This window comes from Rhipicephalus sanguineus, chromosome 1, assembly GCF_013339695.2.
Source record: "Rhipicephalus sanguineus isolate Rsan-2018 chromosome 1, BIME_Rsan_1.4, whole genome shotgun sequence".
Classification (NCBI taxonomy): Eukaryota; Metazoa; Arthropoda; class Arachnida; order Ixodida; family Ixodidae; genus Rhipicephalus; species Rhipicephalus sanguineus.
The window spans coordinates 323,119,602-323,137,376 of NC_051176.1; the positions used below are offsets into that span (position 1 = coordinate 323,119,602).

At 49.2% G+C, this 17,775-nt stretch overlaps 1 protein-coding gene across 2 annotated transcripts in view; it reads right to left on the bottom strand.

Annotated features, from left to right (window-relative positions):
• Positions 1-17,775, bottom strand: part of LOC119379499 (actin-binding LIM protein 3) — a 618,577-nt gene that overhangs the window by 276,957 nt on the left and 323,845 nt on the right. For both annotated transcript variants that reach the window (XM_037648800.2, XM_037648799.2), the window contains one exon: positions 4,805-4,973. In XM_037648800.2, the coding sequence (XP_037504728.1) occupies positions 4,805-4,973 (169 nt within the window). The remainder of the gene's footprint in view (positions 1-4,804; positions 4,974-17,775) is intronic.

Below are 17,775 nucleotides of genomic sequence, written 5' to 3' on the forward strand. Positions count from 1 at the left end.
TCCAAGCCTTGGGCGTCTGCACGTTTGTCGACGAAGTCACGAGGACTTCACAGCCCACTGGCAACTTTTGTCTCGATCCCAGTCTCTTCCGAGGACTTGGGACGCTCCCCAAAGCCTACACTATCAGGCTGCAACCCAATGCTAGGCCTTTCTCGTTGAGCGTACCCCGGCGCATTCCACTCCCTCTCCGCGACGTCGTCAAGACTGAGCTAGACAAGCTAGAAGCTGAGGGCGTGATTCGTCGAGTGGACACACCCACTGACTGGTGTGCTGGGCTGGTTGTCGTCCCCAAGGTCTCGGGCGGCTATCGGCTGTGCGTGGACTTGACTCGCCTCAATAAGGTGATTCTTCGAGAGCGTCACGTGCTCTCTACAGTGGAACAATGCCTCGGATTGCTTGGAGAGGCTACAGTTTTCTCCAAGTTAGACGCCACGTCAAGCTTCCACCAGATCAAGCTGTCCCCCCGAGTCCCAAGAATTGACCACATTTATAACTCCGTTTGGACATTATTGTTTTCTCCGGCTGCCGTTTGGGATTACGTCTGCACCGGAATATTTCCAGCGGCAGATGTCCCGGATCCTCGAAGGCCAAGCGGGTGTGGTGAACATGATTGACGACATCCTCGTCTTTGGGAAGACACGCTCCGAGCATGACCGCCGTCTCCGACAAGTCATGGACCGGCTAGCAAAGGCAGGAGTCACGCTCAACCGCAAGAAATGCTTGTTTGCGACTTCGAGTGTCAAGTTCCTCGGTGTCGTGGTCAGCGCGGAAGGAATTTCTTCAGACCCAGACAAGGTTGCAGCGATCCGAGCCAGGCATCCACCCGAAGATGTCGCAGGGGTCCGTCGCCTGCTAGGCCTCGTGAACCACATTGGACGCTTCTTACCACAGGTTTCGGAGGTGACTGCGCCGATCCGAGCACTGCTGCTCAAGAACTCTGCCTGGATTTGGGGCCCGGCGCAGCAGTCTGCCTTCTCCGAACTGAAGAAGCTACTGTGGCTGCTGCAGTTCTGAAGAAGACCTCTGCGTGGCTCGCTACAACACCAAGTACAAGACTACGATCTCAGCTGACGCCAGCTCCTATGGTCTCGGGGCAGTACTTCTCCAAGAACAGCCGTCCGGTGAGCGTCGAGCCACATCGCCTTCGCATCACGCTCCCTCACATGCACCAAACGCCGGAACAGCCAAACAGAAAAAGAAGCTTTGGCAGCCAGCTGGGTGGTACAAATGTTCGAGGAATACGTCCGTGGATTCCAGTTCTTCCTCGAGACGGACCATCAACCGCTAGTGGCGCTCTTGGGTTCCATGGATGTTGACCTACTGCCACCACGGATCCAGCGGTTTCGCTTGAAGCTCATGCGGTTCCAGTACCAAGTACTCTACGTCCCAGGGAAGCTGCTGGCAACAGCCGATACGCTTTCGCGCGCACCGCTGGACTCCCCTTCATCCAACCGGGTGAATCAAGTAGAGCTCTTTGCCCAAGAGGTCGTGCGCTCCTTCCCAGACATCGTCTCATCGCAGCTCGAGCACCTGCGCCAGGCCCAAGCCAACGACGGCGAGTGCAGCCTGCTGCTTCAGTACTACGCCAACGGCTGGCCTCGGCAGTCCCACTTGCCTCTCCATGTGAAGAAGTACTGGCAGTACCAAGGAGACCTCAGCGTCTGTGAGGGACTGCTTCTGAAAGGGTCCCGCATCCTCGTGCCGTCTGCCCTTCAGCGCCACATGCTCGAGCTTCTCCATGACGGGCATCAAGGCATCAACCGCTGCAAAGCTTTAGCTCGGGAGTCGGTCTGGTGTCCGGGCATCAACAACCAGATAGAAACACTGGTGTCTAACTGCCACACGTGTGCCGAAACCAGGGTGCAGCGCTCGGAGCCCATGCTGCCCTCAACCACTCCAAGTCGACCCTGGGAAGAGGTCAGCATCGATCTTTTCCATCTCAATGGCCAAGACTTTGTCCTTCTGGTGGATTACCGGTCACGCTGGAGTAAATAGAGAGTCCTGCTCAGCTGCTCATGGGTAGGCGCCTACAGCCCCGGCTGCCGAAGACATCGCACCTGCTGGAGCCAGCCTGGTCTCCTTCGGTCACAATCACTCAACGTGACCAAGACAACCGGAGGCGCCAAGCGTCAGACTTCAACCGAAGGCATGCAGCTCGCACCTTGCGGCCTCTTCAGGCGGGAGAACAGGTCTGGGTGCGAGATGTCAACTCCCCAGCAACCGTCTTAGGGCCAGCTCAACGCCCGCGCTCCTACGTGGTGGAGACTCCGACAGGTGTACTTCAGCGTAGCCGGATGCACCTGGTGCCAACGACGGGAACCCCCACTGCCAACCCTCCTCGAACCCCAGTAGCGGATCAGCCCGAGACGACTACCACACCTGGAGCTGACCAAGCAGCACAAGACCAGCAAACTGCGTCGCCTCGGGAAAGCACCTCCACTGCAGAGGAACCTCAGGGTTCTGCTTCCACGCCATGCGTCTCACGGTCGCGGTATGGCAGGAGGATCCGCAGGCCGAAAAGACTCGACCTGTGAACATTGTTTTGTTTCGGACCATGAGTTCTAGTGCAGGTGCATGTGTTTTGTTAAAGTTTACCGTAGGGGGGATGTAATGTACAGCAGTACCGCCAGATGGCAGCACGGCATGTACTGCTTCCTGTAATAAGGGCTGCCAATAAACCTGACGTCACTTGTCCGCCCGGAGCCTCGGCTGTCGTGTCGCTTACTCGCCCGATGCGCTCGACACCGTTAGGCCTAGTTTCTCGCTGGCGCTTACCAAATCTTTCAAATCCATGTTTCTTTAAGGTAGCTGAACACTACAATCAGCCTCATCCTGTCGAGGACGCCATTGTGATGAGAACGTGTGGTTCTTAAAACCTTTAGGTTAGGAACGTGGACGTTCCTAACAAAACAACAGGGCTGCTTGCAGGTTTACAATGAATTGCACTTTATACAAACATGGAGTAGACACAAGAACACAAGAGCAAGCAAGGCACACACAAAGGAACAAAAAGAAAGGAACTGACAAAAGTTAAATATCAGGGAAGCGTCTTAGCGACAGTCAGTCGGCACAGGCTCGCCCGTCAGAGAGTCGAACGCGCAGGGTGATGCGAGGAGACGTGGCGAAGAGACGAGGAGCGCGAGATGGCTTCAAAGAGGCTAGTGACGGCTTGTGGAGGCTGACAACGCGCCTGGCGCCTTGCTGAAGGGAGGAGTTGGAAGCGAAGGATGTCAGCGGCCACGTGAAGCCCGTAGCTTCTACTCGTGGACCGCGTCCCAGAGCGTCGACACTCGGGCCCGGTCACCCGACTGCGTCGAACGCCCAACACCGTCTGCTCTCTTCTTTTTCTTCTTCGCCAGCACGCGATTCCGAATCTCGTCACCTTCGCGGATCTTTGCACGCGCCCCAGTCTTTTCGTCTTCATCTTCTAGCACACACATCAACCCAAAACACTACCCTTCTTTCGGGCGCACATTACACTGGTGCAAGTCAGGCGTCTGTCTTCCCTGCACGGAGACACGCACCCGGACATGTCCAGACAACGCTCGCCACACACCACGCTAGCATACATCACGGTGCTTCACCCGTCTTCATTGGCCGCCCGTGACAGTCCCCCCTCCAATCTTGCAGAGTTTCCTTATACGGCCTGCAAGCTCGTCACTGTTGCAATGTGCTGTATCACGGGTTAATAAACCCCTGTTTGTTAACAACCTGCCTCGAGTGCCTTTTCTGCGCCATGCCGGAAAGTCCACAAATCCAGCTGTAGCGTATTTGTTTGCTGCGGCAGTGGAGAACGTCACGTCCCTTCCCGGTCGCCTTGTAGAGTGAGCTTCTCGCAAGCCTATCTCCACACACTATAACCGATACCATGTTGTATATCACATTTTCTAATAATAATAAATAAAAAATGTTGGGCTTCTGCACCCCCAAAACCGCAAATCTCCGAGCACTTGGACTATTCGAATGAAAATTATGGTACTGAAATTCACTTTGACATGAATTTAAATTATTCGAAATTTCAAAGTATTCGAAATGGATGAATACACATATATTTGACCGCATAAAAGCCCCCTGCAAAGGTGGTTTTATTGCAGCGTGGGGCTGCTATGGCATGAAACCCCACGTCCAGGGGAAATCCACGAAGCCACACTTCAAAGCTAAGTGTACGCCTTACCTGCACCTCGAGTAATATTTTTTCAGGTTTACAAGCTTGTTCTACCGCCTTATACCGCTAAATGTAGGACATTTTAAAATGTGACAAATTTTACCTCCAATAACTTGCGTGCGCCCTGTTACTATTCAAATCCTGCCACTGTTTGAATGCGCTTCCACTTGACTTCTAACCAAGAAGGTGACATTCGCACAAGCCTAGTTGCAATTCTTAAAGGTAGTGTGCAAGTTATATTCTTTATTGTACACTATTGGAACTATTCGCTTTGAATTCGTTTCAGACTTTAAATTTACTATTCACCCATCCCTACACAATATGATTATAAGTGACGCCACAGTGTGAGACTCCAGATTCATTTCGACCACCTGGAGTTCTTTCACACGCGCCTAAATGTGCATCATACTTTGTTTCATTATACCAGAGAATACCCCACCAAGTCATAACCCGACCCACCAAATGTTTTATTTATATGTTTATATAGCAGCTTGATTGTGAAAAAAATTGAACCGAAAATTCACCGATTTGGATGCATGAACTTATCAGTTACTTGGGCCACAATGAAAAGCCTTAAGGGCTGGTGATAAATCAATCATAGCTTTTGGAGAGAAATTATCTTTCAAAATGAAAAATTACCTGGTGGCCGGTGAAACTGGGGTGACTTGGGTGGGTGTGGCTCGAGTGGCCTGCGTAGATAGCCTTGGGTTGGCTCTGCAGTCAGGTAGCTGTAGGCGTACACACGGCTCAGGTCACTCAGCATGGGCTCTTTGTCAAGTAAGCTGCCAGGGCTTGATGACCTGCCATACTGAGGGGTGAAGAGCTTTTATGCACTTTCATCTCTACAGTTTTACATGCTAGCCACATCATTTCCCAAGCCCGTGTGTGCGTCAAAATCAGTGCACAAGTATAGTCTTTTCATTACACTTCCTGGGATGCAGTCATGTACTTGCTTCAGGCGGCCTCCGCTTACAATGGCAGCACACAACACTGGTGCAGTATAAGCTGCTGACTGTGTGACTGACACAAAACTCTAGCAATGCTTCAGAAGACACGGCACATATCTCTTCTGAAAATGATGCAAGCACTCTAATATGTTGACGGGCTAGAAAATGCTCTTCCGCATAAAGTAGACCATTGCGCTAAACAAGAAAAAAGTATCTATTCAATGTCAACAAACTGATGTATATATACAGACACATATACACCACATACTCAACATGCAAGTAAGAAGCAATGTGATTGGTCACTACACTGGGATTCGGAAATCTTGCTGGGCCAAAAAACCCAGACCAGAGAGGTAGCTCTAATGCGTGAAATCTTTGGTGTCACCAGGAATGTTCAGCATTGGGTCAGAATCCACTGGCCCAGGGGTGGGCAAAATTTATCCATTACTTACTTTCATCATTAGCCTATACACGATATTATTTTCGATTCATGGGCGCCGCCATCTTGGGCTGATAAGCGATTGTTTTTCCGGTTTTCTACGTCATAATATGAAATGATTATGGTCATGAAACGTTGAATGTACCGGCCCAAGCGTTTTCGTGGGTGCTAGTTCACCGTAGAACTGTTTGTTTACTTGATACGGATACAAAACTGCAACGTCATCAGTCTAAGGTGGCGGTGCTTGAGCGCGTCCAGAAAATGGCCTATACCTCGCAAAACCACTATCAGACAGTATCGCACACTCATATGCGCTCTGACCACCTGGAAAGTGGCCGCTGTTCGGCAGCAGTGCAGCAACATAGGTTCTTCTGCTGTGCACTCATTGACGTCTCACTATATTTCCCAGTTTGCGCACAGCATGATGTACACCATGCGCCATAGCTTTAGATGTGTCGCTTGCTGCCCTACAGGCGATTTTATTCTACAAGTGCTGCTTGCTAGGTCCATACTGTCACTTGATAAAAACTAGCAAAAGATAAGACAAGAACCCACTGAACCGACATATATTTCCTCAAACAGCCGTGCTGAGAGCATGGCACATGTGTTGGCTTTGTCTATCACACGATATCCCTCCCATTTACCTTACATCTTTGCAAGTAAAAGCAACAGGTTAATGCCACACTTGTGCGTATATGTAATTAATCCTCCCACATCCTCTGCTCTGGACCTCTACATTGCTCTACAAAAGACCACAAAGGCCGGCCCTAAGCCTTTTTTCAGAAAATGCATCTCTTCCACACCCTGTACGGGACACTGAACACATTAAAGGCATGCGGCAAGGCCAAAGAGCAATAACAGCCTTCCTACTTTTCATCAAGAGCATTTGTGAGCTCAATTTACCACAGAAATGCAAAGACATGGGTGTGGAGTCAAAAGATGAGCCTCTGGCGGTAAGCCTATGAAACACAGCAGCCAAGGTCTGTCCACTGAAATTTAAGCTATTTACCAGGCACTGGAAAGAGTAGCAGTGGAAGCTATGTTGCAACGAATACACAATGCAATCTCCACAGAGCTTCACGTATTCGCACTTAAGTGAATCGCTGTAAGCCTACCTGTTTACCAAGATCACTTTTTGCCGCATAAAGGCTAACTACACCCCTCAAATTGTAGCGCGACACAAAGGGCCGCATAAAATGTTCCACCTTTTCGGAAGGTGCCCCGATTGTTTGAGTGGTGATCCTGACTTCAGCAAAAGACAGGTGATGTCTATACGGATAAGCATTGAAATGCACAGCCACTGACAAATGCGCCTGCATCACCTATCACGGACAACTCTAACGTGATAAGCATCTTTAGTTAGGTGTTCAGTAGCGCACATGGCCTAGCACCACTGCAAGTGTACAGCACACTTTCAACAGTCGACAAACCAAACGCGTCATTCACTGTCGCCTCCTTAAATGAGACCAATTTACGTGCACATAGCTTGCAGAAAAAAAGGCAGCATTGCCATATTGACCAAAAGATGCACGCAGTGGCTATGGTCCACTCGGAGCAATGCAGCCACGAAGAAGCCTCATTGCAAACTCACACAGCAAATGAGTGCGAACGGTACAGCAAGCCCCTAAGCACTGTGACAGAGTGAGTTTAGTCATAGACACAGTGCACGCAAATTGTTAGGAATGATTGGTCGCACAAACACTGCAGGTACTACATTTTAATCACGTAGCACCTCTTTTCCCCAGTAGAAATACGGAAGGTACAAATGTGCATGCAAGCACCGGTGAAATCCGGAAGAGTCACCCAATCACTACCATGTCACCCGCTGTGCAAATTTTTTTCAAAATCTTCTTTGCTACCATCACTGCACGCTATTATACAGAAGAGAACTTTTTCCTCACTTTGATCCAAAAAGAAACTTGGAAGACTTCTAGATAGCAGTTGGTGCTGTGAGAATGCCGAAACAGTGAAAAAGTGAGAGCCCTTGTGGTCTCTTCCCAAAAAACGAAGAAATGTTTACCAATTTTCTCGCAGATGATGTCGAGTTATATCACCAGCAGATAAGCACACACATATTTCTGACCTTTGGGCAACCCACTGTGAAAACTGGCATCATCCTTCATCGACTGCAGGAAGAAGGCCTCTCCCAATAATAGCACCCTACACTACGCCACTCTGCATTCCCCCCTACGCATTGCGTGGTCAGCCCAGATCCACTTGATGTCAACTAGATAGTATCTGCAACCACCGTTTCTTTCCGGGCCCATTCTGCCGTCCTCCAATATCTTAATGTTACTCCCACCGTTTTTCCTTCCATTGCAGCGGCGTACTCCTCAACATTTTCTCTAGTGGCTTTGTTATCCACCATGTTTCAGCCACATATGTTAGAACAAGCAGTATGCAGTGATCGTATACTTTTCCCTTTACTGACAGCGGCGAATTTCCTCACATTATTTCAGAGTGCCTGCCAAATGCGCTTCAGCCCATTCTTATTCTTCTGTGAATTTCTTTTTCGTGGTTAGGCTTTCCTGTTAGTAGTTGTCCTAGATATACATATTGCCACACCTGCTTTTGTGATCTTTATCAAACAAGTCCGTTGCACGCGTAGCCGCTGCCTTGCGCAAGTCACGCCCTAGTGTCTGGGAACCTTCCAGATTATGTTAGAATCTTCTTATAGGCTTGAGCACGCAAACGCAAACAGCTGAGATTATTCTGGAACTAATGCGGCCACCAGCAATAAAGCTCGAATGTTCGAGGACGCATGTATAAATGCCGATGCGCCTTACTACAGATCAGATTATCGATGGCTGAAGCTCTGTTGGCCGCTATCAGCGTAAGCGTGTATCGCTTCTAGTTTGACTTCTCGCTTACCGGGCACAGGTTCGCCCAAATAAAAAGTTTCATCTTGGACACACCGACTGCTGCTTTCGTCCACGTCACAACCCCGCGACAATATTCTTGTATACGCTCCAATGTATGGTTTCCAATCGTGAACTCTTTCACCAGGCTATTCAGCATTAGCTTTGTCTTCATCATATTCATTTCTAGGCCTACCTTAATACTTTCTTGGTTTAATTCCTCAACACTTTTTTTAATTAGTTACCATCATTACTGAAAACTACTATGTCATCTGCAAATCATAGGTTGCTGAAACATTCTGCATTAACTTTGATTCCTGCTTCTTCCCAGTCTAGCTATTTAAATACTTCCTCTAGGCATGCAGTGAGCAACATTTGGGATACTGTATCTGACTCCTCTATTTATCGTCATTTTATCGCTTCTATTGTGGAGAAGGAAGGCAGCTGTGTAGTCTTGACACATGATTTTATTTTCGATTCATGGGCACCGCCATCTTGGACTGATAAGCGATTGTTTTGCAGGTGTTCCACGTCATAATATGAAATGATTATGGTCACGAAACGTTGAATGTGCCAGCCCAAGCGTTTTCGTGGGCTTGAGCACATACATACTGTTCACAATACTGTTCATCATGGGCACATAAGTACTGTTCACCGCAACACTGTTTGTTTAATTGACACGGATACAAAACTGCAATATTATCAGTCCAAGATGGCAGTGCGTGAGCGCGTCCGGAAAACGGTGTATAGATGTCGACTAAGCTATTGACATAAGCTTTAGGTACAGGTACTCCTTATCGACATAGTGCTTTTAAGACTGCTGGTGTATCTACTGAGTCGAATGCCTTTTTGTAGTCTACGAAAGCTAAATAAAGGGGTTTGTCGTATTCAGCTGCTTTCTCCATTGCCTGATTCATCACATGAATGTGATCCATCACAGAGTAGCCTTTCCTAAAACCGGCTTGTTCTCTATGTTGTTTCTCAAATCCTGTTTCTAATTACCTTTGTACCTTTCAAATTACATTTCAAATTACCTTCAATCTTGTCGCGCTGCAACATAATGAACCAGTAGCAACTAGCTCAGTTCACTGTACCTTTGTAAATATTTTCTACATAACCAAAAGCAACTTGATGGGCATATAATTCTCTGTCTCTTGTCTCCTTTCGTGTGTATCAGTATAATGTTTACATTTTTCCAGCTCACTGGAACTGGTATTGTTTTGAGGTACCAAGCGTAAAGTGTAGCAAGTTTTCTGCAAATAAATTTTCCTTATTCTTTAATCAGATCGACTGTTATTCCGTCCTCACCGACCACTTTTCCGCATGGCATATCGCGTGTGGCCTCACTAACCTCGTCTGTAGTTGCATATGGAACTTCCGTATCATGCTCATCGCTTCCTCTCGAGGATGGATGACATTTCCCGTCTATACAGTTAAGCATAAAATCTGCCACCCGAACTACATCATTGAAATTGTTGATAATATTTCCCTGCTTGTCCTTTAGAGCATGCATTTTATTCCTTGCTAAACGGAGTCTCCTTTTCGCCGGTCTAATGCTGCTGCCTCTATCGCTTCAACACTTTAGTTCCTTATGTCACTGGCTTTCTTCTCGTTGATCAGCTTTGTTAGCTCACCGAGCTCCATTTTAGGTGTTGAGTAAGTCTCTTTCATGCATAGCGGTTTCTTTAATAAGTCTTTCGTGGATTGGGAGAGCTTGCCCACTCCTTGACTTGGCGCTCTACCTCCAACTTTGACTGCTGCTTCAGAGATCAGTCCATAGTCGAATACAACTTTAGAAGTCAGCGGCATTTCCTCCTCAAAGGCGGATGAACACAAGCCTGCACCAATGGGCGCGCACTCGGGACTGACGTCATGAGCGGGACGGCCGGTGGCTCCGCCTTCGGAGAACATCGGCGCATGCATGAGCAGGACTATTTCTTTAGTCGTGGAGGCAATCGGCTGCCGCGCTTCGGTCGTCTGGGCGGGGCCTCTCCTGACTTCTTAAGTTGTATCCGACTATAGTTACTGTTTCGTTCTTTCCAAGGAGGTTGAAAAAATACTTCTGGAGTCGAGGCGGTGCGCCGCTGCTGAAGCCAACGACCGCCAAATTGCTCCAGGCAGAAAACGTGTGAGTTGTCGCTTGAGCCCGCGCAGAAGTTCCACAGGTGGCGAATTTCTCTACTCCTTTGGTGACAAGCAAGTGTTGTGGACGTCTCATTTGTTGGTCTGCTATCCACTCAATAACCACATTTACAAGTTGTCGGAGATTGCCAAGCTGTACATAAAAAACACCGGACCTGCGCGGAGCGCGCAGCACAGCCACAGCGAAAGCTGAAAGAGCATTCACTATGCCATTATTCGTCTTTCTGCGGATAAGCGAGGTACCCGGTACACATCTGTAAGGCATTATGTGAACTTTGTTGATGCTGCCTGTGGCTGATGACGACGAATAATTATGGCTGAGCCTTTTGTAATGGAGTTGAGGCAATTAATGACCCGGTCAATAGTTGCACAATTAGCATTGTGTGACGCCTGGCCGTTATTTTACTCTTCTGACACGCTATATTACACATTTAACACTGTTCCTTTCCCGACACGATGCCTGTAAGGATGTTTTTGCAAAGGAGTTCGAGTCACTAGCGTGGCTCTGTGGTAGAATACTCGACTGCCATGGAGAGGACCCGGGTTTAAATCCCATATGAGCCTGTTTATTTTTATTTGTTTCATTTTTCTTATTTCGCACGATAGTAGTTACGGACACCGGCGGCGGCAGCGGACAACCATCCCACAGCCGTTGTGATTTGATAAAAGCTTTCGCTGTAAAATCAGGCTTCACCACATTTCAAAAGAAATCAACCGGAAAAAAATTCGGCAGATTCAACGCGTTGTGGCAATCTGTTTCATGCGAAGCAGTCAGCGAGTACTTCTATGCTGTATTTTATAGCTTTGAGCCAAGCGTTACGAGGTGGATCAACGTGTTTTTGTAAGTGTAGTAGCTGTGTGCACATCATGGGCTTACCAGGCACGTCGAAAACACCGGCGTTTAAAGGGTAACTTTATGGTGCAATGTAACGCCAGCCCTCATGTTAGAGTACATACGTCAGTATTACCGAAACTAAGTGCACATTATGGTGCAACCATGTGGATATCATACGTAACTTTCGTTAATGTATTCCTCTGGGGTTGAGCAATGCTTCATTATAGCTTGCTGAAACATAGGAATACAAATTTAATATTTATTACACTGCTATAAAAGCAGAGCCAACACTGGAACCACAGACGTTAATCTGATATGACACTTGTATTGTAGGAGTACATGCGTACTGTGCAGTGCTTTCTTGCAAAATTAGATAGCCAGCACCACAACCACACTTGACGTTGCACCGCCATTATGCCTGCGTAGGCTGTTTTTCCAAACCAATCTATATAGACGAATTCCACCGGACATACGTCACAAAAATGCGGTGGCACTCTCGTCGGGCGTTTAGTTTCGCGCGGTAGGCAAAAGCCGCTGTGCCTGCCGCAGTTGCTGCCGTATTTTCGCTGGCGCGTGCGCTGTTTGCCGTCGTATAACGAAGAAAAAAACGGTGTACCGACGAGCTGCATTGCGGTTACTTGCGGAGGAAGGCACAAAAGAGGCGGAATAACGTTCTGTCCATTTTTTTTTACGCAGACCGTCGCAAGAAATTGGCCGCAGCTGTTAAACACGTGAACTTGTCTGCGATGCCGGCTCATAGGTTGTGTGACAAAATTTCAGCGGTTTGTGCGGCTCGTTTTACCTAACGAAAACGATTAGCTTTGTCAAAAGTGTGCCATTGTGATGTCCCCCCGCACAGAATTTTTTGGCATAGCCTTGTGTCATTGGAAGCATGTTTACCAACGTAAGCGCTGTGGAAGCTTTGTAATATGCGGAGAATTCAACACGATTGAACGATGTGGAAGTCAGAGGGGTCAAAAGGATTTTGTAGTATTCGCGTGAACTAAAGGTGTGGCTCGGTTCGTTAGCGATCGAAAGCACGACTTCGGCTACACTTTTCCAAATTGTATGCGGCTGCGATGACACACGCAACACAAATGCATTGGACTCGGCTGTTCTGGCTGCGATGCACATTAAGACGTTTCCTTGTCTGTCATACTCCACAGGCGAACTGCAAGCGTGAAATGTCCAGAGTCTGTTTACGGGCTCCGGGCCTTCGCGGTCTCGACTTCAGCGTACGGTCAGAGCCGCGACCCGTGGTTAGCGAACCTGACAGATGTGTAGCAGCCTTGTCCATGACACGTAGTAATTGTTTAATACGTTATCGTAGCTGTATCGCTGATTAAAGTGTCACCGAAATCGCCCTTCACGTTGAGTAACTAACCCGGCATATTTATTTATGTGCGAGGGTTTACCGTAATGATTATGGACCTGTTCGTAATGTTACTCCGCGCATTTCCATACAGCAGCAAATCACGTCTTGCGTGGCTAAGAGGTCCGTTCTTGCATTAGTTACCAAACTAAAATGTACAAGTCTGATCTAGACTACAGTAACGTCGATGGCATTCCACGAAACAGTCACATTCGTGGCGTCAAGATACCTAATGTTATGGTGAGGTCATCAGAGGTAGAGTTGCACGTCAACATAGTTTTTATATATTCCTTTCAGAGTCCTTGTTGGGGCCACGAAAACTTCCTCTGTCGCGGCCGTCCCTTGTAAACACGCGGGAGGCGCCCCGACGCGCGGTGCTCGGAGGCAGCTTTGCAGCTGCTGTGCCAGTTGTCACGTGATCATAGAGGGCGGTGGCGAGCTTTGGGCTGGGCAGAGCCTATGCGGCGCGACGTCGCTACAAGCGCCTCAGTATGTCGACGGCGCCTACCGCTGTTTACAAACATGGAGTAGGTCTATACCTGACGTGCCTCTGTGGTAGAATACTTGATTGCCATGCAGAATGCTTGGGTTCGATTCCTGCTGTGATCCTAATATTTATTCTTTCCATTCGTCGGGTCAACGCTGTCGATGACGGTTTTTCTTAACGTTCTCGCATCTAAATTACTAATGTCTGTTTTCGCCGTTCCTGGGTAAATATAAACTATCAATCACCTGTGGCACATAACCGTACACCGCGGCCAGTGGTAAACGGCTATGTGCCACACGTGTCTGTAGGAAAGGGGTTGACGGCATACGCGACAGGATTTTCCCGTTATTCATGTCATGATCCGACAGCCATACAGTCAAACACTGATATATCGAACTCGAAGGGGATCGCGAATTAGTTCGATATATGAAAAATTCGATATAAAAAAATACAGGTCCAGAGAACTTACCAGTGGCAGACGATCACCTACAATTGGTGCATTAAAGAATGACGACTAATTCCGCACACACGATGCAACAGAATGTTTTATTTGTGTGAAAAAAAATCGCTTATCTAAGCTGCCCAGGTGCGACAGCCCGATTCCCTCCATGTCGCCGCAACAACAGCGAATACAGCCGAATGCTGCCACCACTTCAGTGGCGGAGTACACGCGTGTAACCACCGCCTCGTCCGGACGATCTTCGTCGCCACTTGAGCTGTCGGCCTGGGCATCCTGGGTCCCTGCGACCGCAGCTACTACGACCTCGTCAGTGAGGCTCGCAACAGCCTGAACATTGCAGTCCGCTTCCACGAAATCGTCCGCAGACACTTCAGGTGGTACGGCAGCCGGGAAGAGGGATGACAACTCGCAAAACGTGTCGTCTATGCGCTCGTCGTCGCAGGAGCGTGCACACGACAGGCTATCTGACGAAGCTCCGGAGCAAGCGAACCTTGTCGCCTCGGGGAAAAATGATAGCTGTTGCTTTTGTTGTGGGAGAGGTCATTCTACGCGTTGGTGTAGGCATGGCAGCACTATCTGTCACAACTGCCGCCAAGAAGGGCACCTTCCAAGAGTTTGCAGCGTTCAGCCGGGGAGTAGAAATTTCGACCGGAGCCAGTCTAGTCGCAGCCGGTCTAGTCGCGTGAACAACCTGGGCGACCTGACCGTTTCTGCTGAAGAGCCCGAACTTTTCGACTTGTGGACGCTTCACACAGCTAGTTCGGAGCCAATGCACATAGCGGTTGAAGTTAACGGCGTAACGCTCGATATGGAGTTGGACACCGGCGCTAGTGTGTCGACTATTGACGATGGCAAGTTCGCCGAGCTTTTTCCGTCGGTGCCGTTGGAGTCATCGAGTGTGCAGCTGAGAAGTTTTTTCGGCGACATGAAACGCGTCCAGGGAAAGCTGGAAGCAATGGTCAAACTTGGCGACAAGGAGCGCCAGCTACCACTATTTGTCGTGAAAGGGGCGTGTCCTACGCTGTTTGGACGAAGCTGGATGAAGACCTTCAAGCTAGGCATCGCTCAGATGGAGGGAGTCAACGTCGTGAAGTCTACAGAAGACCTGGTAAGCCAATATCACGAAGTTTTTTCGGAGCAGCTTGGCACGTTTCACAGCGTTGCAGCTTCTATATCCGTACAAAAGGGCGCGAAGCCACGTTTTGTCAAGGCACGTCCGATACCATTTGCTTTGCGTGATCGGGTTTTTGAAGAACTACAGAGGATGGAACGGGAAGGAGTTATCAAACCGGTGAAAACTTCTCAGTGGGCCGCGCCCATCGTCCCTGTATTGAAGCGCGACGGCCGGGTTCGGGTCTGCGGCGATTTTAAGACTACCATAAACCCGGTGACAGTCGTCGAGTCCTACCCTATTCCTAGGATTGAGGAACTTTTTGCGCAGCTTACAGGGGGCAAGAAGTTCACAAAGCTTGACTTGCAAGATGCCTACCAGCAGGTCCCACTCGATGAGGAGTGCCAAGAGCTAGTCACCATTAACACTCCGAGGGGGTTATACCGATTCACAAGGCTGCCGTTTGGGGTTTCATCAGCTCCGGCTATATTTCAGCGAGAGATGGAAAATATTTTGCACGACCTTGACCATGTCGTGTGTACTTTGACGATATTCTGGTCACAGGAGCCAGTGACAAAGAGCATTGGGAAAACTTGGGCCGAGTGTTGGATTGCCTGAAAACTGCGGGACTGCGACTCAAGTTATCCAAATGCGAATTCTTGAAACCAGAAGTCCAGTACTTGGGCCATATCATTAGTGCGGCTGGGCTGCGTCCAAACCCAGCTAAGACTGAAGCAGTGCTGGAAGCCCCCGCACCCCGAGCGGTCAAGGAACTTCAGAGTTACCTCGGGTTGGTTAATTTTTACAGAAGGCTTTTGCCAAACCTTTCTGCCGTGTTACAGCCGCTCAATAGTTTGTTGGCGTCGGGAACACCATGGCGCTGGGAAACTGATGAAGAGCAGGCATTTCGGAGAAGCAAGGAGCTATTGGCCTCTGCTGCTATATTGGCACACTTTGACCCAGGAAAGCACTGTGCTTGTCACTGATGCATCTCCTTTCGGTATTGGAGCAGTACTGGCGCAAGGAGAGTCATCTGGAGAAGAGCGCCCCAATGGTTTTGCCTCCCGCAGCCTGGCAGCCGTGGAGAAAAACTACAGCCAATTAGATAAGGAGGCATTAAGCCTTGTATTTGGCGTTACAAAGTTCAGGCAGTACTTATGGGGCCGGCATTTCGAGGCAGTCACAGATCACAAACCGCTGCTCGGCCTGCTCGCAACAGACAAAGCAGTTCCCGAATCCTGTTCTCCGAGAGTGCTAAGGTGGGCCTTGCTGTTGTTGGGGTACAGTTACGACCTGAAGTATAGGCCGGGTTCACAAATTGCACATGCCGATGGGTTAAGCCGGCTACCTCTGCCAACTGCCGATTTTGTTGTTGACTGCCCTGCCGAAGTGTTAATGTTGGAAGGAGTACACCCAGGGGTGCTGTCGTCAAATGCTGTTGCGGCAGCCACCTCCAGAGACCCGGTGCTGTCGCAATTAAGAGCAGCGTTGTGGTCAGGCTGCCAGATAAACCTAGGGTCAGAGGGAATACCCTACGAGACGCGTTTTCATGAGATGAGTGTGCAAGGGAACTCTCTATTGTGGGGCAACAGAGTCATTGTTTTAAAATCCTTACAAAGGGAAGTCCTCCAGTTGCTGCATGAGAGTCATCCAGGACTGTCCAAAATGAAGGCAGTTGCATGTAGCCATGTGTGGTGGCCTAGCTTGGATAACGATATAGCGATAACCATACTAAGGTGCCGTATTTGCCAGGAGCATCAAAGAGTGTTACGACCAGTGCCGGTCATGCCCTGGCCGTTCCCGGAGAAACCATGGTCACGGCTGCACGTGGACTATGGCGGTCCCTACAGGAACACCTATTTTTTTATCGCAGTCGATGCGTTCTCAAAGTGGATTGAAGTGTTCCCGGTCTCGACACCCTCGGCTGAAGCAACTATCTCCTGCATGTGAATAATGTTCGCAAACCAAGGCTTTCCCGATGTGGTCGTGTTGGATAATGGCCCAGCATTTACCAGTGAGCTCTACTCCACATTCCTCAAGAAAAACGGGGTGAGGCGAATGCTGGTGCCGCCGTATCATCCAGCATCAAACGGTGCTGCAGAGCGGGCAGTGCAGACTGTCAAAAACAAGTTGCGGAAGGCTGGCACTGGAGATATTCGCATTGAAATTGCCCGCATGCTCCTGACTTACAGGTCAACACCTCACGAGGTCACGGGTTGCTGTCCGTCGGAGCTGTTGTTGGGGCGGAAGCTGAGGACTGCGTTGGACCTGCTACAAGGAACAACACCCAGGGTTTTGGGTCATCCTGGTGACCAGGTGTTCGCAAGGAACTTGCGTCCAGGTCCTGCGTGGCTCCCTGCAGTCGTCACCGAACAACGCACTTCGTCCATGTATGTTCTACTGGAGGACAGACAGCGTTTAACTCGACATCTGGATCACATCCGCCAGCCCCCTGAGGAACTGAGTGCAGACAACCAAAAGTCAGGCAGCCTAGTAGCTACAGGTCTTGCTCCAAGCTTGGACGTGGGTCAGCGGCAGCTAACTCCGGATCGCCTTCAGGACACGGAGTCTAGGCAAGATCCCAGGGAAGACGTGGTGAGGGAAATGGAACTTGCTGTCACAGCACCCAGTACTCCTGTCTTGCGTCGAAGTACCAGAATTCGACGACCAGTATCGCGCTACTCACCTTAAACAATTGTTTGCAGCCTTAATAAAGGGGGGAGGGATGTGATAAGATTAGTTTGCCGTTCCGGCGCCCGGGGCGTCGATGTTTGCAATGAAATAAATATGGCGCACATGACCAGCCAGTCAATGTGTGGAACCAGCCAACGTACGTGTGTGTGATTCGGTCTGGCGACCGGCATGGCCCAGGACTACCCGGTTATCACACATATAGATTGAATTATTACACCTAAAGGTTATACATAGTAATCATAAAAAATGTCCTATTGAACACTTG